At 42.9% G+C, this 25,592-nt stretch overlaps 1 protein-coding gene across 3 annotated transcripts; it reads right to left on the reverse strand.

The window, feature by feature from the left end:
• Window positions 1–30: 30 nt before the first annotated feature.
• LOC139203328 (membrane-associated phosphatidylinositol transfer protein 2-like) lies at window positions 31–24,797 on the reverse strand. Of its 3 annotated transcripts, none has more exons than XM_070833006.1 (24): window positions 24,698–24,797; window positions 20,185–20,399; window positions 19,308–19,429; window positions 18,433–18,666; window positions 17,857–18,192; window positions 16,150–16,245; window positions 13,664–13,768; window positions 13,504–13,568; window positions 12,304–12,548; window positions 11,876–12,065; window positions 11,340–11,459; window positions 10,805–11,019; window positions 10,527–10,702; window positions 9,978–10,148; window positions 7,520–7,681; window positions 6,317–6,607; window positions 5,629–5,777; window positions 5,399–5,515; window positions 5,103–5,219; window positions 4,862–5,010; window positions 4,197–4,346; window positions 3,907–4,087; window positions 3,649–3,777; window positions 31–3,467 (listed from the first exon to the last, which is right to left on the reverse strand). In XM_070833006.1, the coding sequence occupies exons 1-24, from the start codon at window positions 24,773–24,775 to the stop codon at window positions 3,099–3,101; spliced, it is 4,182 nt and encodes a 1,393-aa protein (XP_070689107.1). In that variant the 5' UTR covers window positions 24,776–24,797; the 3' UTR covers window positions 31–3,098. The 3 variants fall into 3 exon arrangements, with proteins under 3 accessions (XP_070689107.1, XP_070689106.1, XP_070689109.1); XM_070833005.1 differs by having other exon boundaries at window positions 7,520–7,684; XM_070833008.1 differs by lacking the exon at window positions 6,317–6,607 and having other exon boundaries at window positions 7,520–7,684.
• Window positions 24,798–25,592: the final 795 nt, after the last annotated feature.

A 25,592-nucleotide genomic window follows, 5' to 3' on the forward strand; every position in this document is an offset into this window, starting at 1 on the left:
TGAATGTGAAAAAAGGCCAAAATTACTTAATTGTTCTTTATATGTTCTTTATACACTGTACATAAAAACACAAGGGAATGGATAAAATGAAGTTATCCAAAACCTACAAGATACACACCCTGTACAATGAAAATATTTACCAAGGTATTCTGTGTGTATATACAGCCTGTGAATGCGAACTGTTGATGTAACAGTTATGGCATTGCATTAATCTGGGGAGAAGAGCGTGAAACAGTGATGGGTTGCCTAATTTTGGTTAAAGATGCCAAATAATATATCCTTTGTACATTTCAAGTCAAAACAAGCCAAACCCTTTTTAAGAAAATATGGCCTTTTCCTATTTCCACAAAGTTTACATGAACAGTCCACACTGTTCTTTGAAGTCAATTCGGGAGTGAGCAGCGTTCATTCTAGGCCTTTCGACACAATGGTCAATGTAAGGCAGAAAAGGGAAATGTAAGGCCTCTGGTAATGTGTGCGTCAGTAGCAGAGTCGAACACGATTGTCTGCCCAGAGGTATCCAAACTTCACAGATTTGACCACACCACTTACATTCTCTGGATTTTAATATCCAGACAATTCAGAATCTCTGAGGAAGGGAGTTAGTTGCCAACTTTAGATGAGTGCATGTTTCCAGCATTGCCTGTTGTTTTTTTCTAATTACTATCAATGTACAAACAGCCATTCTTTAATCAGCAGCTTTCAAAATATATATGGCTCCAAGCCGAATCTCTGAAATGGTCAAAATGCAGAGGGACAATAGTACAGTATGTAAGTTCACCTTTCTTTCAGGTACTGGTAGACAGCTATTAGAAACACTTCTCAGTATTACACCACTAACACAGCCTCCAAAATAACAGTTAAATTAAAACTGAACCTGAAAACTGACCTTCATAATGATGATGGTGACTTACTGTGGTTTTTGGGTCACTTTTAAATGCAAGGGATTCAATCTAAACCTCCATGTGCTGGAATGAAAACACAAGTCAAGACCGAGCCTGTCTGCCCTCATGTCTGTGATATCCATTCAGTCATCAGGGTCAGTAGCACCTTCTTGTGGGAAATCTATTCTTCTTTTCAAAGGACTCTCCAAATGTGTACCTGTGCGGTTGTTGGCTGCTAAGATGTGCTCAGATTCCCTCTGCAATTTGACGTCTGTAGAAGATGTGCCTGTTGAACTGATTGTCACTGCACTGTGACATTCACTCAGCACAGTCTGTCTGATCATGTGGTGTGGTTGAGTAATATTGCACGTTTCCCCTTACATCTGAGCCCATGTTGGTCCAGTGCCATCAGCTCTGTACATGCCAATTAGAGGGACAAATGAACATCATTTAAATGAATAAATCACACATTTTTACCCAAGTAATTGGCGAACAGCATAGAGAAAGTCTTAGCTCTGTGTTCCTACTTTTGACAGCATTATTGTACAGAATTTACAATTTGCAGATTTTTCTTCCTCTAAACTGCAGCAGCACAGAGAAAGGAGAACTTAACCTAGGATTATCCATGAGCACATTCAACGCCTCATTTACAGCTTAGGGATAACCAGAGAGAAGCCATACCCCAAATTTCCAAAATAGATAGTAACAAACATACAATATATGACACAATATAGCAGTTCTATTGATACAATTCTGGTGATCTGCAAGATAAAATAATAAAAATACAATACTGTGCCAGGCAAAGACCTCTTTGAGTTTTGGCTGTTTCAACTGAAGTCTGAAGGGAAAATAAAACACAATATAGCTTAAGTAATCTTAAAACACATTTTGTTCACAAAATCAGTACATTTTAAAATATCTATAATCTTAAATAACAATTATCATCATCATCAATCAATAAAGTGTATCCTGAATGAGGTGGTGTTTACCCCCGGAGTAAAGAAGACACTTGAAACTGGTCTTCAGTGGACCAGATACCAGATCTGCACTGTAATATAACAAATATGTACAAGCCTTGTTGAGGCATTCAACTACATACTTACACAATCTAGTTCGTTTTTACACAAGAGACCCAAATCATTTCCTCTCTGCTCATGTACAACATCTCATTCTGTCCTCTTCACTTTGGCACATTAACCGTAGAGTAGTGGGAGGTTTCCCTATAGCTGAGTCGTACATTACTGATTCAGGAAGGTACAGCAGCGCGCCATAGTGAGATGTGGTGAAGTGCCATCAAAACCCAGGAACAGTTTCAGCTGCAGCCATTGTTAAAGGGTAATTTCGCAGTTTGCTTCATAAGATATTTGGATGGTTCTTTGGTCTGAGGGATGACTAGAAAACAAGCAAAACTGGACTGTATGGGTTACTGTTTAGTACTTTGCTGTTTGTAAATGCTAAAACAATCTTCAACAAGTAGTATCCATTGATCCAATCATTTCGTGTTGGCTACAGAAATTACAGAACACCAAAACATTTTTTTTTAATGATGATTCCTTATAAAAAAAAATATACAAAAAAATAAATGTTGGCTAAATTATTGTTTTTGTTTGGTTGCACTGGTAAAACAAATGCATTTAATCTAGTTTTACTTGATTCTCAGCTCTGTTCCCAGATGTGAATATAACTTTTATGCACAAAGTTGCAGTAATTGTTGTGCTTGCAGTGGCCACAGTCGTCAGTTACAGCGCAGTATCAGCACTTTGACCTGATGCAGGCTGGCTGTAACCACTTTGTATTGTTTCGGGGAGGGCGGCTTGTATGAGTAGCAATCTCCAATCTAAAAGTCTGTTACAGGAGGAAAACTAACCTTGTATTCAAGACTGAGAAATATTTACTAAACAGTAGAAACAATCTGGATTTCTATATAAGCTATTTGTGTGCATGTTCCTGCTTCAGGAAGATGCTTCTTGAAATGCCTGTTGAGTTTTGTTTGTGTTTTATAATAAATATAGCCAGAGCTTCTGTCCATAAATATTTGTGTCGAGTGTGACTGGCATTAGTTTTATTAAGAGTGGTTTGTAGCACCTATTGTTTTTATTGTGGTTTTTACCCATCTGGTGCAAGTCAAATGTTTTTCACTCTTTGTATTTATATTTGTACGAGTCTCTTCCTCAGCACTGTTTTTCAAGTCACTCTCACGTTGTCTCCTTAATCTCATTTGGGGCTGAGAACGCCTGGTTCCAGCTTGGTGCTGCTGCTGCGGCCCCAGCAGCCGGCGGTGATGCTCATGCTGCGCTGTGTTGCTCCCTGGCTGTGGCTGTAAGCGCCATCTAGCCGCTCACCGTCTGATTGGCTCTGTGTGCGCTCTGGTCTGTTGTGGATGCTGCCTGTTGGGGAACTGGGAGCTGGCTGGGAGGAGATGGTGCGCAGCAGGTGGTTCCTCTTTCTCAGGAAGTCGCTGTTTGCACCCAGGCCAAAGCTGCCTTTACGTAGCACCATGCGTGCACTGCTGGACTTAGCTGGCCGAGAACGGTGGTTGTACTCCAGCTGGGACAAATGAGCTGCATATCCCTCTGTGATGAACTGTTGAGAGGAGCAGAGACCTACTGTTAACTATAAAGACTCAGAGAAATCTTACATTCCGGTTTAATTAATTTCTATCTTTTTATTCAGTTCATTGGTTGAGAGAGTGGCAGTATTTGACCCGACTAGTGTTAAATAATTTTAAGCATGAGTTGGGTATTCCTCAAATAAATGAAAATACCTGGCACTGATGCTGCATCTTTTTGGATGGTCTACCAACAATGTATATTTGGGAGGGAGGGAGGCCAATGGACGTGTAGACTGAGATGTCTTTTGTTGATCCATAGCCAGCAAATATCTTCAAGTGAGCCTGAAATCAGTCAAATAAACAAGAGCAATGTTTGGCATTAAAACAGAGATAATATTTCTCTAATAAAAGTATTATATCAGCATTGTTGTGATGCAGCCCCCCCAATCCCCCACTTCCTCCCTGTCTGACCTCTGTCAGGGACTTGAGGAAGTTGGCCTTGTGTCTGAGTGGGTCGTGGACCAGGCCATCACAGAAGGAGACAATGCCATGAGGGAAGTTGTGCTGAGACAACCAAGCCACAACCCGCTGCTTCTGCATGTCTGGTCGTCCTGTCACATAGATGATCAAATAGCCTAAATCCTGCCAGTGTCTGCAATGAGGAGGGACAGAATAAAGACAATGCTACATGCTGCCGTGTCTTCAGTCTGAAAGAAAATCTTGTTTGAAACTCAAGAAAAAGCTGAAGAGCAGCTAAGTACCTGACAACATCCACGGCTCCTGCACGCACTTTGGGATCACTGCCCATGATTGACACGCTGGCAGCAAATGACCCATCGATACTGAATACCACAAACTCTGTGCCACGTGGAATAACTGTCAAGTAGCTGTCTGCAAATGTGTGGTCACCCCTAGGGAATAAAAACAACAACAAGAAAATGGAGAAAGACAATTTCTTGACATTAACCTTTAGGACACTGAAACCCAATAACAAAATAAGCTAAAACCAAATATAAAAAAGGCTTCCTGTTAAAATGCAGAAAAGCATAAGTAAACTAAGTTGTGCCATCAGGGTTTGGCTAAAGTCCTTTTTCAAACAATAAAATTAAAGATGTCTGAAACTTTTTTTTATTTTTTATTAACAGTTCAACATAAATACACGTCAAGAACATATTGAGCAAATGGCCATAGCCTTACTAATGTTATTTTGTTCCTATTTGTTTTACATTATTAAAATTAATAATAAACAAGCAATCAAATCTGAATCTATTTTGTAATAAATGAAGATCTGGCTAATCTCTCTTTTAGCTTTGGTTTAAGGGTGTAGTATTGTGGATGCTGGCTCACTGTCACGGTTTACTGGGACACTTGATTAGAACAGAGCCAGTCAAAATGTCTGCTGGTGAAAAGGTCGAACTAATCTCACCTGACAACCATTTTGACTGGGTAGACTCCGATGCCCAGACGTTTGTCCTCTGGGATGGGAAAAGACACACGGCCGCTACTGTTGGTCACTTCCGTGTTGAAGTACACCCATTCTCCTGATGGAGGCTGAGTCATGATGTGGAGGTCAACCTGCACACGATCACAGAACCATGAGCACAAATTACACAGACGTTACCACCATCAGTTCATGCCTGCTGTTGTGATGAGAGAGGAGAGATCACCTTCTCCCCGGCCAAAGTGACCATGTCCAGAGGGCCGTACATGAAGCGGCCTGTCACAACCTGCTGGGAGTCCTCTGTGAACACTGCGTCATTTACACGGTGGTTGGCCGTCACGTTCTGTCAAAGGAGTGGAAGAACGATACATGCTGAACAGTTACTGTCTAAACTGTTGTTTTATTTTTTTCCTTTATTTGATGAGATTTGATGAATGAGACAAAGGTCAAAGGATTTTGTGAGACACTAAACTCCCCTGACACTGGTTTCTTTTTTTTAGCTTTTGTGGATCTGATTCCTACCCTGATCTTCACGTGTGTCCTCTTGCGGAGCCACTTCTCTCGAGGTTTGGAGGGAGTGAATTCAGACACCTCTTTCCCATCAAGCTCCAGGATGCTAGAGTTTTCATGCCTCATGACCTACAAGAGACATTTCAGTGATCCATCCTCAGTATCTCTGACGTAGGCACGCAGATTGCTGATCATATATTAACAAGCCATAAACAATGGCAGGCATTCAAATGTTGACTCACCTGTCTAAGAAGGAAAGACACAACATCAGTGGACTCCCAGTATGATGCGTGGAAGAGGTGCGGCAAAGCCACTGTGGGGAAAGCGGTCAGAGCATCGGGGCAGTACAGGGCAAAGTCCAGCCGCTTTGTGCCCCACCAACGTGCTGCAACTGCGATGGGAATGGGGTGAATAGGGTGCAGATATGTCAACTGAAACTGAAAGTGTAAGTGCGACATATGTGATGCCGCACATAGGCGCAACATCCCAGAAGCTAAAGCAAGAAGACGATTTCAGTCTTAAACCACAACCATCACAGATCCCAGCAGTTCTTCAGCTAAATGGAGAGAATCAGGATTTTATAATTGTTATTACAAGGAAAATCAAGTGCTGAAATTCAGATGCAGGAAGAAGAAGATAGTTAGAACTGATGCATGATTACGTGAGCAATTGAAGATGGTTATTCATGTCTGTATGGGCATTAAAAAAAGATTATGGATTTTGGAAAAAATGGGCAAGGTCTGGATTCGTACATTATTTCTCTTCAATGGAGGTGATAGCCTTGGATACTTGAAAGAATATAAGTGAAGTGAAGGAAAAAGAGGCTGTCTGGAAGAGCAGCATTTGAATTTCGACATAGTATAGAACAGCGCGCAGAAAAGAGCTGCAGCCTCAGGTGGATTTCAGAAGTCCCCTCCCGTAGAAAAATACCTTGCTCCACTTCAGCCTGGGAGTCCAGCGAGACCAGATCAGATATAGCACAGTCCAGCCCGGCTGACAGGCAGTTCTCGTACTGGCCAGTGGGACTTAGACCTTCACTAGTCTCTGCCTCACCGTCCAGCTGTGGCGCTAGATCTGCATCAGGAGATCTTGCAGCCTGGCCAGCCTCTGCATTCTTACGGGACTTAGGAGGACTTTTCAGGAAGAATTTGTTTTGTGATGATAGGGCGAGTTGGGACAAAAGGCTGAGCTTTTTGGATTGGTTAATTAGGCATGATTTGGCTAAAGGGAGAAAACAGACAAATACATCACATGAAAAATGGATTCATGTCGGTATGTGACAGTTTACGACAGTTTAAACATTTTGAAGTGTGATGCTGGGATGCATCCGGTATCAGTGAGTTGCCTTAAAGAGAACTGTGAACGTCAAAGCTGAAGAGTAATTGTTAGTGCAGTAATAGTTAAGGCAGTAGGGCAGGGAGACGCTGTGGTACGTCTCCTGGTGCTCTTGTGTCAGAATTTACTTAAGTGCATCTCCTTGTACTGTAGGTGCTAAAACAGCAGGGTGCAGAACAGTAATGTGAGGTACAAATAAATGCTCTGGTAACAAGAGTGAAATAGAGAGGCAGAGAGGGACTCTGGAGGACAGTCTCACATAGAACACAACAGAATACTGGTCATCTCAGCAAACATTGCACTAGGGAGTGGACAATGCAGGAATGGCTGAGGGAGGCAGGTGTCTACATGCATTGCAACATTAGATAAATGCAGCACTCGTTCATTGCATTTACATTTAGACAGTGGATAAGAGTAAGACAGACAGTGGAAAGTGGCACTAAACTTGCTCTTCTTTAGGACTCTGCTTGCTCATATTGGGACTAGGAGAAAACACTCTGCATGACAGTCTGGTTACAATGCAGGTGTTAAAAGTCTGGCTAAGCAGAAGTAGAAAAAGGAGCGTGGTATTCATGAATATCTGGCTGACTAGACTGCTCCAGCTGGAGTGCAGGGTGTGTGTAAAGTCAGAGTAACGGGGTCGAGAGAGAGAAGATGAGGAGGGAGAGTCAGAAAAAGAAACAAGACGGAAATATAGAGAAAGTTAGACTGAGAGAAAGAGAAAGAGGGAGAATAACTGGATCAGTGTTTGTGTGAGTGGAAGGAAGAGAGAGGCTAGGTGGTATTGAGAGCACTTACTGTTGGCTATGTTGGTGGCAGTGTAACTGTCTGCCATTCCTGAGACCTGGCTGGCAATGCTGACCTCACTGGCCCTCCGCTGGCCCCGGGAGAGGGGGCCCGTTACGGGGGATGAGGGGTACGAACTGTCCATGAAGACACCACCATGAGACTGAACAACATCTGCTATTGAGCCGAAACAAGGAGATCCCATTAGACAGAGACACGGGTACGGGGGTAACTCACAGTGATGGGGGGGTGGGAGATGCGGGTTAGGGTGGCAGGAGAGAAATGTGACAGCAGGCCTCATGGTTACAGAGGACATGTGAAACCAAAAGGGGGCCACATGGCGGCCAAGGTCAGATTTCTGTAACCAACCGAGTGCTAACATGGGCGAATGAGTACATAAAACATAAAATCACAAATGTCCACATCTGTAACAGTCACACCCATGACTTAGCATCTCTTATGATGGCAATTTGTATCTAGTAGTAAAGTAATATCAGTTTAACCTCCTTTGCCTTTGTCGACATAATAAAATAGTGCTGGAGATTTTATAAAATCAGATGACCTCTGACCATATCACAAGGAGAAACACAGGGAACAGTATATTCGGCATGTAAAGATAGATAGAGCTCCACGTACAGTACAATAAGCAACACAACATCACAAGCAGCACAATCGTCACATCAAAACTTCTCTGAAATTCAGACAACAGCATAAATATCCTCTGTCAACATCAATAATGTGATATTATGGAAATGATGCAGACACACTAAAACCCTGCTTAAAAACCACAGCACAAACACAATTGCTTGCATCCTCCAAACATGAAAATGCGATGGCAACAACACAATGTCACACCACATGAGATGCTTATCAGAGTTTCCAAAGTATTTCCATGGCAAGCTGTAACAATTTTTTTTCTTTTTTTAACTGGAAATTATTACATGGCCAAGAATTGAACCAGGAAATTAAACTGCTTTTTACAAAGTAATTTATATAAGACTGGATGCTACAAGGAAATGTATATAAGCAGCATAGACAGTATACTGGTCTGCCAGCGTAACATCACTGCAGCTCTTCGCTCTTGAAACAACAGCGATGGGAATACTCAGAAAGCACACACGGTAGGTACAAATCTGACCATCTGGGACATGACAGCAAGACAAGATGGACCAAAGAGACAAAAGAAACACGGTGAATAGAGGTAAGGACAGATGCAGGTGAATGGGAGAGGCTACACACACTCCATAGTGGTGGGTGTGGCTTTGAGGAAGCCCTCCTGCCAGTTTAGCACAGGCACAGGGATGCAGGTCTCACTGATGGTCTCCTGACAGCGAAAGGACAGGGGAGGCCCGCTGTCAAGTAGCAGCTGAGCGTTGCTCTGGACTGTCTCCACTACAGAGGGAGGTGGAGGGACAGAGGGGGCAGAGGTCAGGGGGGAGAGTTTGGAGGTAGAGAGCCACATACGCAGATATGGAGACAGGAGGCCAAGAGAGGAAGGAAGAAAGAAGACAAGGAAGACACAAAAACATATGAAGCAAGAACAACTGAGTATGAAACAAGAAAGCAGAGTCAAGCCCTTAGTCAAGCCCACTTCTTTTGAATCTCAACTGCCTGTCCGTTATATACAGTCACATAACACTAATCAAGAATTATCTTGAATTTGTCTTAAAAACTTCAACTGTACTGAAAAACAAGTTAAGTAGATACTGAAGACTGAGGATATTCATTAACAGTTCATTTGATGAAAGCTATCACTCTCACACAACAAAACCCTGGCCTGAAGTCCTTCAGAAATATCCTTATGTTGTACAGTGGATTACCCCTCATGTGGCTCTTTAATAAGCCCTGGTTCCTGGGTCAGTGGTGGGAGGTGTGGAATAAGGAATGTATATTAACCAAAAAAAAAATCCTCTGTTCATAAGTTACCTTAGTAGTTTCTGTCTCCTTATTCTTGGAAAATCATAGACAGATGTTTGTGTAGAAAAGGTAGGTTGAGGCTCAAAGGGTTACTCCACTATAAATGACCATTCCAAACAGAAACCACCAGCAGGACTATGAACACATTTAGATGAATAAACTGCTTCACAGAGGACATTGTAGACAAAGTAGACAGCAGACAGTAGAACATTTTTTCATTTTCCTTTGAGGCAATGTTTACTATGTGACTATGTGTGCAAAGGAGCTCATACTGTGCAACTAGCATGTCGTGAAGGTACGTGTTGTGTATAGCATGCATCCATGGGAAACAGGGCAGGGGGGTTCAATCAGTGTTTGAAGTGTCAGCTGATAATTCAAAAGGAGAAATGTGACAGCTATATTACTACAGGGAATTTTACATTTGTGTCTGTGCATGTGAATCCAAGTCAGAGCTACATAAACTGCTCTAAACTGTTCATGATTGGATATTTACAGATTTTTTTAAACTAAAATATTATTTGGCTTTAATACATATTTGGTGCAGAGTGCTCACCCAGTAGGGCAGAGTTTCCATCTCCCAGGGGAAAGCGTTGATAACGGGGCACGTTGAAGGGTGGCAGGAGGTGAAATTTCCTCTCCAGTAGAGGCTCCAGGCGGGAGGCTGAGGGATCGGCTGGGTGGAACAGGTTATAGACCTGCTGACAGGCAGGCCGCAGCTGGGCCACTAGGGGGAGAAGTCGAACCAAACACATGACAGACTGGAAGGAAAGAACCTATGGATCCCTGTCCTTGTATGGAAGAGTTGTGAAACAATAACTTTCTTTAGATATCTTTACTTAAAAACACAAGTTTTACTAGATGTAAGCTTTAACTCTTAATAACAGCCAGGCCAACGATTAACATTTTTATGATGTTAAAAAAACTGTGTGGGTATACCCTCTACAAGTCAATTTGCTGACGAGTTCATCTCTACCTGAGGTTAATCTTTTGCAGACAGAAAAGTTTTTTTTTTTTTTACTCTTGCATAATGCATTATATGCGACATAAACATCATAGATTACAATATAACAAGCACTGCATTACTCATTCCAGATTATCTTACCATCCAGCATAGGAATGACAGTCTTTCTCAAAGCGAGCACTAAGCCCAGTGGAGAGCCAAACAGGAAAAAGTCGGACACCTCAAAGTCAAACTTCCCCAGGGAGCCTCCATCCAGCATAGTGCTGCTGCTCGACCTGCGTGAGACTGCGTCATTCCGCAAGACACTGGAGTGCAAGCTGGAAGGACAGCACAAAGTCATTTTTGTCGTGTAGAACTAAAAATAAATCACCCTGACAGTACATAAAACAAGGACTTTTGTCATCTCACACTCAACACACCTGGACAGGAAGGCTTGGTGTTGCTTTATTGTGTCCACTTCGTAGGTGGAAGAGTCACTTCTCTTGCGTGGAAATTGTCTCTTGGTGTCGTCTCCTGTTCCGGTACGTGGGATGTCGATGTTACTGCGACTAAGGTGGCGGCTGGCCTCCAGGGTCGGAGAGGCTGATCCGTGCCCACTGTTGACAATGATGCCAGGAGAGAGCAGGTCCTGGTCCTGCAGGGTGATTCAGGGACATTTGTTATGAAAACTTACAGGACTTTAAATGAGTCCATACAGCTTAATAGGATGAAAAAAGGTTTACACTGCACACACTGTACTTGTGTAAACACACTTCTTCTAAAGGAACTTGGAAGCCTATTGAATTTCAGACAATTAATAAGAGATAATGGAGTAACTAAATGAATGCTTGATGCAGGTATTAAAACGATGGCAGTGTCAGGGGTAAAAGAAGTAGTAAACTGTTTGTAGGTTCTTTTATGACAAGTTAAAACATAATTGTGACTTCAATATTCACTACTGGGAATGTCTCTTACCTGTACACTGACGACACTGCCCCTGCGACTGCTGTTCTGGCTTTCGTTGACTGTCTGATTGCTACTGCACAGTGCATCAAATCCCAAGATTCCTCCCACACAGTCCCCAATGAGGCATACCTAGAAAGGTCAATTGTCATAAAGTTAACAAAACACTATGTCTGACATGCATCCTTTGGGTTCAGCTTTACCTAAAATGTCTATACAACCACTCCAACACTGTTCAATAACATTAAAAAGTCAATATGTTGATAAAACAGCTGTTTTCCAGGAATAATTATTATTATTAATTTAATTATGTTGGCATTTGTTATTATATGGGTGTATATTGTGATGTGGAAAACCCACTAACAAGGAGTTAATAATCCATAGAAAATTAGAGACCAGGCTCAGCTGTGATTCTGTGAGTATGTACATACAGTATCTTTGAGAACCAGAACAAAAACCCAGCACTGATTGTAAAATGGTATATTACAAGAGGAATACGCTGATGGTATCTGTGACCGATGCACTAAATTCACAGGACAGTGACTGACCTGGCCGGAGAAGGCTGCCCCATCCAGAGACTTTATGAAGTCTGCATGCACCTGATTGGCTCTGACGATGACGGTCGCAATGGCCTCCTGGTACTGTGGAGCAGAGGTGGCCAGGAGGGGGAGAGCTGCCAGGGGGATGTGGTCCTGGCTGCTGGACAGACAACCCTCGTCGTAGCTGTATGGGCTCAGGCTGCCATGGAAGATGCAAATGAACAAAATTAAAAATTTGAGCAGATCTTAAAGATCAAAGCAGTCCACAGAGGGGTTTGAAGAAATAAACACGGGAAGAGGTGGAGACGGTCATGAGCTGCACCTGGATCTTTTCCACCAAAAGCAAACAGCAATCGAGGTCAATAAACAGAAACATTCAGTTGCTTCCCACAATGCTTGCAGCAGGCAGAAAAATGTGTGCAAGTGTGTCCTCTTACTTGGACACCAGGGAGAAGGCCTCGGCACAGATGGCAGGGCAGGGTACCAAGCGGATAGCGATGCGTCCCAGCGCAGCGGGGTAGTGAACACGCATGACTGTGTCAAAAGCTGTACTAATTGTGTTGACGTCAGCCTGCTTGCTGTTCTGGTCCCCTCCTCCTGTATCCAGGATGTTCCCTCCATGCAGGACCAGGATCAGCACATGGATCTTGGAAGGCTGCAGACACTGCTGTGACGGGCTCTCCTGAGAACAGGACATTATAAAAAAAAGGGATGATGAATGGGAACGATGAAGAACAGCTCTTGAAGAATGTTCAATAAATTCCGCATTTACTCACGAGCACATCCATTGTATCAGTATAACAAAAGACAACATACCTACTGAACTGGGATATTCACATAAACAATATGGCTTAGCTATTGTGCATAAATAATGTTTTGTCAGGTTTGTGAGTCATATTTGTGTTCATTCTTTCAAACATAGGCACACAACAAAATGTTTGGGGGGGTGGCTTGATGGGAAACAGAACAGAGCCAACCTACACTCCACCTGGACAACTGTGCAACTAACAGCAAACAATGACAATGCTTTCCAAGGACAAGTCACATTTAGCAGAACAACATCATTTGCAGTCTTTTAATTATGGAACAAAGCATCACATTTTCAAAGAAGCACTATATGTACGCTCAACACCACAGCTGCAAGTACACAGGAGTTGAACAGAGGGTGGTGAGGTTGAGGAGTACACATGGATTTGGGTTTGGGCAACTTGAGGAAAAAAGGGCAGGGGCAAAAAATACTGGGTTTGTCGAGGGGCACTGGGGGTCTCTGTGGAGCTACTGTAGCCCACAGTGCACTAGGGCCGAAACGTTTACTTACTGACTGGTGCCTTGTTACCGTGATGGTGGGAATGGGAGAGCTATCGGCTTGGCCGCTAACAGAGCCACGCATCTGAACACAAGAGGACAGAGAGGCTCAGGGACAAACAGCCCTTCTCTTATCTTACAAACTGTAAAACCTGACGCAAAAGTCTGCATTCATCAAAACAAACTCAGGTTTAACAGAAGCTTGTGGGTGCTGATGGGCATTTTCTGTAGATTGTTCTTCAGGAATGTTTATTTCAGACATGATTCTGCATCAGAGAACACTGGTCAGGGATGAGTTTTATAGCTGCACACTCACTGTCAGACTCACATACCTCATCTAGTCTTTCCTCGCTGGTTGCTCTTTCATAATCCACTGTCATTTCCTTGAACAGCTCACCTGCAAACACACACACACACGCACACTCATTCTTAACATCAAGTACTGAGGCAGTGTGACTGTCCTTGATGAAGGGCTCATGGTCTTCGTCATACCAGGAGTTTCCTCTGCTTCTGCAGCTTCAATCTTGTCCATGAGGTCGTTGGAGTTCCACTTGGCAATTTCCTTTGGGAGGACCTCCTCTCCATCGGAGAGATCCTCTGCAAGGCAGACACAGAATAAATCATGATTCACTACAGTGCATGTGTCATTCAGTGGTTACCAATTTGTCATTACACGAACAGTATAAGCAATTCAATAGTGCTAAATATGATGATTAATAAGGTCGTATCACATACATTTGCTTGCTTAGTTTTATATCTATATTGCCAAGCTTTCCCACAAGATGTCAAAAAGAACAATCACTATATTATCTATAACAAGTCAATGTATTTGCATTGCTCACTGTGGTGGACCCTGTGCTGGGTATTTTTGTGTTTTAATCTTTGGGTTCATCTATGGCTGATAAGCAAATTTTATTTTGCAATCTCAAATGGCAGGCACATGTGTGCCGGAGGACAGTGGACATGAAGTGGTGTGGATATAACCATAATGTTTGGGGTTTTTTAAAAAAGAAAAACACATTTATAAACTAAACCATTAAGTTTATTTATCTTCTGAATTTATATGAATGTATTGTTGGGCTTTGCCATCCATCCACTGACTAATCTGTGATTTAAAAAGGAAGGTTCAGAATCTGGGTGAGAATATCCCTTTTTATCCCTTAATTTCTCTCCTGGGACATTTTTTGTTATACTGCCAGTATCTTCATTTCTAAGAAATAAGGCAACCACCTCCTGTTCACTTTAGTTAGTGGTAGCGAAATTGAAAACTCACACTGGGAAAATTTGAAGTAACAAATGTCTGTTATGAATATGAGTTATGTTACTTCCACACTAGTTACAGTTATTATACTGCAAATAAATGTGACAATCATTGTGCAGAAATTGTCATCATTTTATTTCATTTGCTTTGAAGGCAAATACTAAAATAAGGTTGCAACCAGTTCCACTGTTTTTAACTTCTAAATAAAAAGCCTTCTGTCTGATTCTAAGAGATTCTGTGTCCTGCACATAACAACAACATCAAGTGATCTTAATGGCTTTTTAAGGTATTTTATCAGTTTATTTTAATTCTTTCAGTTATAAACCTGGTCCTAAACTGGGTACAAATATGGTGTGAAGGTAAAGAGGTTTATTTTTCACCAATAGGCTTTACCTAATTCAAGTCAACAAATAACATTTTATTTCAACTGCAAGTAGCAGTAGATTATAGAAATGTTATATTATAGAAATGTGTAATTGTACCAGTTCCTTTTTTTTCTTCTTTTACTTATTTTTTTAAGTTTTAGTATTATCGGTTTTGAAGAATAAGTACTGCAGTGCTTACCATCATGCAAACCTAATAAATTAGCCACCATAAACCAGACACACTGAATGTGGTTTCTACGATGAATGAAGCTTTCTTTTATTCATTTTCACTAAAAAAGAAAAAAAAATCTCTGCCACACAGAAACGGCTACAAACTAAATAAATTTGGACATGCATCTCAAGTGTTTGTAAGAGATGATTACTGCAAGAGGACCATGACCACAAACAACTTTAAAGATAGAAACCTAATATCAAAGGCATCTGAGCCAAGTCAGTCTGTTTCCAAATATAATTTGTGTGCCACCATCATGTGATTCCAAAACACGTACGTTCATTTTAACTGTAACTCAAGTTCATTTTGATACATCAACCTATCAACGTATATTTATCATAACTAAATAACTGCTTATTTCATGTGGTTGTCCCTGCAGTGTAAGAACATCTGTAATTCATAAATATAGTGAGATGAGCACTGGAGCAGCACAACTATCATTTCTGTATTAACTGTCACTGAGACAGAAGGTTATGTGCACTAATCTATGACAGTACAGTCATAAGTTTAGTCAGTTGGCTTTCACTTCATGCAGCCAACACGTGATAATTCTTCCATACAAACATGAACACTGTAACACACAATTTATTGAATGTCTTCTTAATTCAGTCTGATGATTACAGATCTATTAAACCTAAAACAGGAAGAAACCATGAGTGCAGCAAAATCAGTATCGATATAATAAATGATGGAACGATTTTATTCTTGTTTCATCATGGGCAAGGGGAGAGAGTAATTTATTCTTTGGACATATTATGAATTGTAAAACATGTATGTGTGTGTCTGTAAACATTGCGGCTGGAGTGTGATGCTGAGAAGGGGGACTGATGGGCAAAGATGATTGTGATTTCTGAACTGGATGTCAGGATGAGACACCTTGCTGTGTCCTCGGTCAAACTCATCCTGCTGAGAGCATGGGTGTCGCACCACACCCACTTATTTCAACTGCAGCCCCAAAGCATGCTGGGTATCTGGGAAGCTTAAGAACTGATCTGTGGTTAAAGAGATGCATGCAGAGTCAGGGGAGAAGGGAGCAAGCATGATATTGGAAAACTGAATGCAATAAACACATCTGTTGATCTAACTATCGACTCCAGTTTAAAACCAAATCTGTGATTACCATGAGCGTCGAAAAACTCCTCATCCGAGCTGTCGTCCGAGTCTCGCGCTATGCTCTGCATCCTCCACTCTGAGATGCTGTGGCGTGATGGGCTCACTGAAAGAGCGCACATGAACAAGAAAACAAGAGATTCACTGTTATTTTGGGACATGTGTTTCAGTCTCTCTCTCTCTCTCTCTAACACACACACACACACACACACACACACACTCTATAACAAAGAAATATTGCGCAATCTTCCCCCGGCCCACACACACATACACAGTGTTATATAAACATGCAACAGTCGCTGTGGTGCATTACTTCATCACAGATGGACTGCTTGGTGGTCAGGGGGGTGTGTGAAAAAAGGGGCCCAATCTAACATAGACAAGCTACAAGACCACCAAATGCCAACAGAGGAAAATGGCAATACTAAAAGCAGGCCTTGTCTATCACGTGTCTTCAGTCTATGCCGCACATATAATTAGTGCGGAGGAAGAGAGGGGGGCGTCGCTGTAAGCGGCAGGCTCATGAGAGGGGGTACAGCTGTAGCTGTCAGCACACAGAAGGAAACAGCAGTGGTGGAGGGGAGGGTCGCTGAGAAAACGTCAGCCTCCTCTGGTCTGTGATGTCAGCACTGCTGCTAAAAATAGCCCAGCAGAGAACCACAGGGGGGAGTTACAGGGGTGAAACGAGGCACGCTGGATGAGAGTCAGGGTCCAGGTGGCAGCTACAGTGAGCACTGCCTTGAGGTAGGGGTGACACTGGAGATGGGTGTGCTCGAACATGTGGTTTGTGATGTCAACGCTGCTGCTAAAAATAACCCAGGTGGGATCCACAGAGTTGTAGGGGTAAGATGAGGTAAGCTGGATAATACAGTTAATGTGGAGGTGTGATAAGAAATTAACATCAGGCACTGGACAGAAAAGCAAAGTGTGGTACAAAAGCCTGAATACGAGAAAGCTGCTCTCTAAGTATTTTTTTATTTCATATTTTTATATTAACAACAGTTTGACAAATTTGAGCTCAGGGCTCCTCAGTAGACTGATTTATTCATCTTGGGAACAACTTTGAGTGAAGAATTTGGGGAAAAAAAACATGAACTTCTAAGGTTTGGGTGGGAATTTTTTAGCATTTGTATTTTTCAACAATATCTGCTGGTGGTTAACTTGAATTTTGTGGGTTAATGCTGTGTTTACTGTAGTCATTACAGTATTATCTGTGAAGCTACCGAGTTTTGAGGACGTGACATGGGAGCTACAGCTACAGCTCGTAACACAAAAGCAGACCGATTACTTTTAACAGCCTTAAGCATTTTAAGCTTACGGAAAGGGGGGGGTAACTGTTTAAACATTGAGATTAATTTAGGAAGGATTATCACTTTACATTACATATAAATGACACAAACAAACCTACAAACAAGAAAAACTGATGTGCTGCTTGGCTTTGCACCAACCTTACTAAATTCTTCACATACTAGCTTCCAGGTAGGACACTTTGTTGTTAGTATGCTTCAGCCTTTAAGGTGGAAAGGAGTCGGATGTGAGGCTGAACAAATAAGGCGTGATGAGGTATAGATGTGATAATGTGTGAGGGAAGGAGTATGGCTCAGGAGAGGAGAGCCATGTAAATACATAATGAATATGGGTTCCTGTGATGCCTTTGACACCAGTGTCATGCACAGAGGTGGCAGAGATTAACAGGTGAAGATGGCGAGCTCCTCACCTCCTCTCTTAGATGAGCGGGAGGATCTGGATGAAGTGGACCACTGCTTGGTGAGTACGCCTCGTGGCTGAAGAGTCTCTCCTCCTGAGCTGACCACCACCTCCTCAGCTTCAATGCAGCTGATCGCCTCTTTAACCTCCTGGTCTTTGTCTGGGGACTGAGCACCTCCGTTGGCCTCTGTGGCCTCCTCTGCCTGACTGAACTGGGCCATCTTCGTCGCCAGGGCTAGCTGAGTTTCCAGTTCCAGCTGCCGGATGTCCTCCATGGTCAGACCATACCATTCATCCTGCCAGCACCAGGCCTGCCGGTGGGCACGCACCATCACCTTTCTCAGTCCTAGGGAGAAACAATGGAAAACATTACATACCTTACTCTAAAAATATTTAGCTTTCTAATTTAGATGAGAATTAAATAACATCCCTGTTAATATATGAATAGAATAGAAAGCCTTTATTGTCATTGTACTGGGTACAATGAGATTAAAAATGCTGAAATTAAATATGCTGCTAGAGACAAACGACTACATTACGTGAAAGACACGTAATGTGAAAATAACATCTGCGACCGCTTACTCACCAACATCATGGATGAAGCGTTCAATCTTAGACTGCATGCCCCAATAGCGAAACTCCACCTTGCAGAGTTTGTAGGCACACATTATGGGGGTCTTCCCTGGGTTATTGTTGTATTCTTCTATCCAGTCGTCCCGCAGAGGACCCCTCTGGGTCTTGACTGACTTGTAGAGCCGTGTGTCCTCCTCGGCTTTGTACTCGTGAGGGGGAATGGGATCTGTCACTATGTCAATGGGGTCTGCCAAAAAGTACAAATCCAGGAAGCAATGACTAATAGAGCCATGTGTTTTGTTTTGTATTGCATGAATGATGTTACACACCTTTACTACTTTCATTCTGTATTATAAATCACGTCATGATGTGTACATATGTGGGTGTGGCAGCAGAACTTGTATGGACTTGCGTTCAAAGTTTTGATTCAGACTGGCAGCCTGGATTCAGACTGACAAGTCATTGATCAAAATCATAGTTGTAATTGGGTCACTGCATGACCTAAAAAATTTCTGAGCAGTAGGAATGCTACCAAACAACTTGAAAAAACATGCAGTGCCGCTAAACTGCCACAAGTGGGCTTCACCTACTCCTTATGTTTGAGACACAAGAAAACAGATATCGAGACACCATAACACTACACCAATAATGCTAACTTGTCATCTTAAATACTTATTAAAAGAAAAGGAAATCACTTGCTATATTGTTTCTAATATAATATAAAATGACAGTAGCGACACTGCATATAATTATCTGCATTCTCAAAATAAGAGCATGTATTTCGAGCTTTCTTTGTGCTTGACTTGACACTGATACACATCATTTAATTTCTTAAGATCTGAGCTTATGTTGTCATAATGTTTCCTGATTAATACCGAATTGTCTCACCAATAGTCCTCTGTCTCTTCTCTGGTGCAGACATGTTGAAGACATCTGCTTGGTTGCCTGTGTCAGGTTTGTAGTAAGTCTCAATGTCAATGGAGAACTTCTCAACAAAGGGACAGGTGTATCTGAAGGAGAGGAGACAACTAAATGAAGCAAAACAGAATAGAACTGTCCCAACAAAGCAAGAGTGCATGATGGGTTGACATATGGTTTCATTACGAGATTTACTGTTCAAGTGAATGGCTCAAGATCAGAACTATTTTATTACGAGTGACAACACCCTCTCACTGCTAGGGATAGGAAACGTGTGAGCCATGCCCATCTGTTGCATCTGAGGCGTCTGCAGCAAAGCTGTCACTGGTTGAATAGATGTGTCAACAGGCACTTGCAGTCTATCAATATCCTGACAGTATAGTCAAGGGCACATCTCTTTTCAGTACCTTCACGTCTCTGTGTTTGTCAGGCACCACACAGACAAACACACTGACATCCTGAGAATGAGGGGCCATCAACATCTAACAGCTTGGGAGTGCTGCTGGCCTCACGCCGATCTGACGGTCTGCCCGGTAATATTCTGACAATTTGCTCTGAGGTCTTTTTCTTTACTGAGGTACAGCAGCTAGAGCCTGACACACTCACCGCTCATGGTATGTCATGCATCTTACATGGAATATAAGCAGGGCTTGAATTATTATCCAACAGGAGGGGGTTACATTTTTGTAAACGCACCAGCTGCCGCAGTAAGACACCCTTGCACGCAGCATTTTTTCTGTTATCAAAATGACACATTTATAGTTTTGAACAGCATTGGCAGAGTTTCATGCACTCTCACTCCTGCTCTGAAGAGGTGTGGAGGTGGCCTTCCTGCAGGAGGCCTCACCTGGTGCGGGTGTAAGGGTAGGCGTTCCAGGACTCCTCCTCAACCCTCAGTGCTGCTTTGGGCAATATAGAGCGGAACCAGCTGGGAATGTGCATGCCAATGTGGTAGACCTTGTGGGTGTACTGGCCCGTCCCACCCGGTCCATCTGTGTAGGGCTTATTTTCTAAAATCTCCACCCCACTTCCTTCACCGCAGCTCTCTTCTCTGCTCTTTTTCTGTGAGAAGAAGAATAAAAATGAAGTTAAAATGAGTTGGCAAGCAGTTCATGCTTTCATATATGTATGGTAGTGTAAAGGGAGTGTTACATTTAAAAAGATGAATGCAAATTTACCCTCAGTCTTAAACAGATGTTTAAGAGGAAGTGACACAAATGAATAAATGAACTGACATGGTGCCTTTTGCAGCCAAGAATTGCAGCCACAGTTGTCACAGTCAGAGGACTGAAACACAACACATGCACCAAAATGAGGAGTTTCCCGAAAGCTCTGTCAGCTCTGAATTGCAAATCAGGAAGCCCAACACCAGCCTATGGAGCCACACCTTTCTAATATTTACATTCCAGGTGCACGGAGGAATAGAGGTCGGGTGGAGCCTGCACATGCAGTTGAATACGTTTCCAACTAGGTGACTAGCTAAAAAGATAGGAATGTATGGCACAGCAAGAGGAACACTTGTGATTGTTGTGAAATCAATAAAACAGGAAACCTAGACAGTAGAGCAGAGTCCAAGTGCTGATGATATTAAAAACACGGAGCAAAGAGCAAGGACCATAAATGTCAGAGCTCACTGATGTATCATCTTTTCCATTTCTCTTATCAGCCTCTGTCCAGTCTTTCCACATACAGTTCAAAGTACGTTTAATGCAGTATTTAGTGCAGCGCTGGGATAATGGAGAGACAGATTTGTCCAATAAGTCCAGTGGGGAGAGGCGATGCAGGCAGACTGAATCAGTAGAGCAGGGAGGAGGAAGCCATGAGGCGTCCAGCACTCCGGACCTCATTACCTCTGACAGGTCATTCATTAGCCACCCGCTCTGCTCTCAACAGCCGAGTTGTAGCTCCAAAGACACAGCGCAGACGCCACAGCACCGTCAGACTAGCTGTACACGCAGCCAGTACACAAGACGGGAACCCAATGTTGCAACACAGTTGATGTACATATCAAGTTTACAGTGTGCTGTACACATATAAACACTATAAAATGTATGCAGCTGCAAGGACACACACATGTAAACAATATATGTACAATAAAACATATTTTTCCACTTCCACAGCACACTATCAGTTGGCTTTCCAATTAGACTAATTACAATAAAGTCAATGCATTACTGCGAGTACCATTATTCATTATATTTGGAAATGTCAATTGCTGTTGACTGTCCCTTTAATTAGGTTGCTGACAGGTGACTGCAGCCTGCCAAACGCAGTGTCACTTCTCCTCCCCCCTGGAGCGACGGATGATTCTTTCCAGTTCTCCAGGAGGAAGATTACAAAACACTGTCCAGGGTTCAGTGGTTCCCTTATGGGAAAGAGCAGAAGTGAGGGAGTAGGTAATATGCTGAAAGTTGAATGAACACTGAATATAATGCTAGATTGTTAATGAAAATGTGCTTTGTTCATTTGTGTGCAGATGTAAACTATACCTGTGGGGGAACAGATATGAATAAACACTCAAAAAGCTCTGGAAATGTGTTGACTGTCTTTACAGGGGAAGGAGGGGCTCTCATCTGCACTGTTTTACTGTAAAATCTTTTTTGGCTCAGTATACAAAGTGAGGCTGTGTTTGGACTTTAAGTCCTTCCCTAAAACCTTTGCCACACAACCTCCCCCCCCCCCCCCCCCCCCCCCCCCCCCCCATTTTTCTTTAAACAGACATCAAACCCCTAGAAAATAAAAGCTAGCACCAACAAAGCCTGCTGTATTTGTTCAGATCTGACTGCTCTGACAGGATGGGAGTCATATCCTGGTTTGGTTCCTCTTGCCATCAAGTTAGTGAGGCTTGTTTCCCGTTTCAGATGCTGCTTTTCACTTCACTCCACAGATACAGTTGCTTAGTCAGAACATGATGGATGTGTGTGAATGAATGAGGCACAGTGAGATCCTCTGATATTTAATTTCTCACACATTCCACATTTGCTTCGTACATTACTGCAAATCCCAATGCAGTGATAATGAATTTACAATTAGCTATTAAATAAGAAGGCGGCGTTGCAAGGGAAAGGAAGTGAGAGGAGAGACGGGGTGGGGCATTGCCTGCTGAGATGCAGATATGGCCAGGCTGTCCTAAGGGCCTGACTTCATCCATGAGGCTTACACAAGCAATGGATCGCAGGCAGGCAGGCAGGCCTACATGTTGCTGTTGCCCTGGTAACATACAGCAATGAAGCAAGAGTATCCACAGACACCAGCAAAATCCTCTCTGCACAGAATACAGCTCTGTCTCTCTCTCCCTTTTCCTTCCACCCCCTCTCTCATTTCTTCCCCTCCCTCCTTCGAAGCCTCGCTTTTTATCCTCCATTTCCTCTTTTCATTCACTCCCTCTCTCGAACATAACCTGACCACCGGCACGCTGCTGATGTCATGGTTACCATAGTGACAGAGGCCTCACAGCAACAATGCTGTGCAAAGAGGGTGAGATCAGGGGAAAAGGTAACCATGGGTCACTAATGTAAGAACTCATCTTCCTTTGACTTGGTTGCATGCTTGAGAATGCACATGATGCTGTTTTTTCCCCACACACCAAGACAATGGCCTGTCTGAGGTTCTGAGAGCAAAGCAGGTCAAAACAAATACTGTAGTTATGCGTTTCCCATAATTAATAACTATCTGCAATACACTGTTCAAAAGAACGAAGATGCCAAAGAAATTAGCAAGTGTGCAGAAGTGTGACGCAGTGACTAGTTTGTGCTGTCTTGAAACGTCTGCTTGCTCTGAGGCATGTCTGCTGAGTCATGTTCCCAACCATCTACAGTTCAACTGGATTACCTGCCTGTGTGGTACACCAGGGGAGGGGCATGACGAAAAACAGAACAGCTGACAAGGTCGTCAACTGAAAAGTCTGACACCCCTCTAGAGAGCTTTATAGTCTTTATGGACTTGTGTTGTAATCATCTAATATTATTTCCATTTGTGTGGATAGGACAAACAACTGCAAGACACCGTCAGAGACAAACTCTTTTCATTATGTTGACGGAAAAGGAGAGGCAACACAGGTGAACTAAGTTGTTGCTTATGTCGTAGAATTGTTATACCAGTGGGTGGATAATAAAACTTTGTCAACATAAACACTGATTGATTTTGGTGTAAAATTCACAGTTGTAGGACAGGCCTATCAATGGGAAGGATAACAGCTAGAAGGCACACTGGGGCTTCTTTATGCAAGGCCTAAATGTTTAACTTTTCCAACAGAGCTGCTCCCTGTTCCCTGGGGGCTGGAGTAAAACAGCTCCCATGTATGATCACCTGAAGGTAAACTTTCTTCGGTAAATATACTTTAGGCTCCATATTTTGTTTTGTGTTGGCTGTAAAGGGAAGTTAGGCCACCATTAATTTACTGATTTAGCTGCTAATTTCACTTGACACTGCACTATAAATATTTCACACACACAATTCTTATTTCATGATCAAGGCACTCCTTCATTGACTCTACAGAACATACGATCACTGAAGAAGCAAGAAACAAACTGAACTCAGCAAAAAGCCTCAATCTAATAAAGCAGGTTTGCAACTTCAACCTGCTCCTAAGCAAACGTACAACCACTTGTGACACGCATTACGTAACCATACAGCTCAAATCCCAACGCAGTTGCTGAATGTTAAGTGCAAAGATCAGCATGTGCCTCAAATGATGAAAAACAGAATCTAAATACCTATATGTGCACAACATGTCTAACAGTGGTCACATAGAATTTCTACCACAGTAGGAGTCATTGTGATTGCTCTGCATGCCTCCTCTCTGTACTGCTGCTCACAGTGCACCTGGCAGTACCACAGGATTATATAAATCCTCCCACATGTACACATGTCATATGAAGAGAAAATATGTTGTCACACGCTTTCCTGCTTGGAGCTGTAAACCCTAAAGCTCTGACACAGACCCCCAGTCTCCAGCTAAGGGCCTGGTTAGACAAATTAAACTGTCTTGACACAGACAAAGCAGTATGTCCATCTCCGTTGCAGCAGTATGTGTGTGCACCAAGTTTGCAGTGACAGCAGGGTGCCCCCTCCCTCCTCCTGAGTAAAATCATGCAGCCTATGACGGGTGGAAACAGCCAGCTTCAGAGACTTTAAATTGGATAATCTATCAGTACAGAAGCTCTCTTTGTTCCGTTACTCCACCGGTGTCAGACACCATGTGACCAATTATTTCATAATTGGGCACACTGCGATCGCACTCTTCTCATGGTTATCCTGTGTTAATGTATCTCTCTGACCGCTCGTTCTTTGCATCACTTTGCCGTTTGCAATCGTGTGTGGTCAACAATTTGATGAGCAGTATGGCGTTATGACCTCACCTGGATCATATAGAGCTGGGCGATGCGGTACTCCTCCACACTCATGGGCATGGGGATGCGGTACTCCTTGATAAGCATGGTGAATCTTGGAGTAGGGGGAGACAGGGATTGGGGAGAAGATTGACAAGGGAAAGGGGTAGGGAGGGACAGGGGGAAGGGAGGGGGAGAGGGGACTGGAGAGACTCGGGGGGCTCCTATATGTGACTTGTCAAATCACCAGCTGAAGTCCACATTGATGGTTCCTGTGGGGGAAGAAGAAAATAAAAGTATGAGGTATGTAAGCTGGGAATATATTTGAAAATAAATACCTACAAGCAGTAGTGTTTGTAATAGTCACAACATGCTGTTAACCCAACAACCATCATTTTAAAGTAGAAACCAGCTTCAAGCAGCAACAAAAAAAACATTCATTACAAGCAAAGGATGACAGCACACAGTCTAATTTCAGAAGCTGCAAGATTTCTCTATCATCCATACATAACCGAGGACAAAGATTCATTCTCGTGGCTCACGCGCAGATGAAGAGGAGAGCCGAGGCAGAGTGTCATTCAGGACATATGCTCAGTGTAGTTACTCCATGTTTGGTCCAAGTCTTTGCACTATAGACAGGCATCAGCGATGTGTTTCCTTGCAGCGTCTCAGATCCAAGTAAGGCACTTTCAACGATAAACTTCTCTTCTTATACACAGGCCACAGCTCAGTTTGTGTGTGTGTGTGTGTGTGTGTGGGGGGGAGTTTACAGGGAGCACCCGTGCCTTGCCGACAGTCCCAACAGCCACCCTGTCTCTCCAAACCCTTCAGCACCGTCACATGGGGGGGCTCACTCAGCATAAGAGGGATTACAGTTGAGTGGGGAACATTACATAACATTGAAAGAACCCCCTGTGCATGATCA

This window comes from Pempheris klunzingeri, chromosome 7 (genome assembly GCF_042242105.1).
Source record: "Pempheris klunzingeri isolate RE-2024b chromosome 7, fPemKlu1.hap1, whole genome shotgun sequence".
Taxonomy (NCBI): Eukaryota; Metazoa; Chordata; class Actinopteri; order Acropomatiformes; family Pempheridae; genus Pempheris; species Pempheris klunzingeri.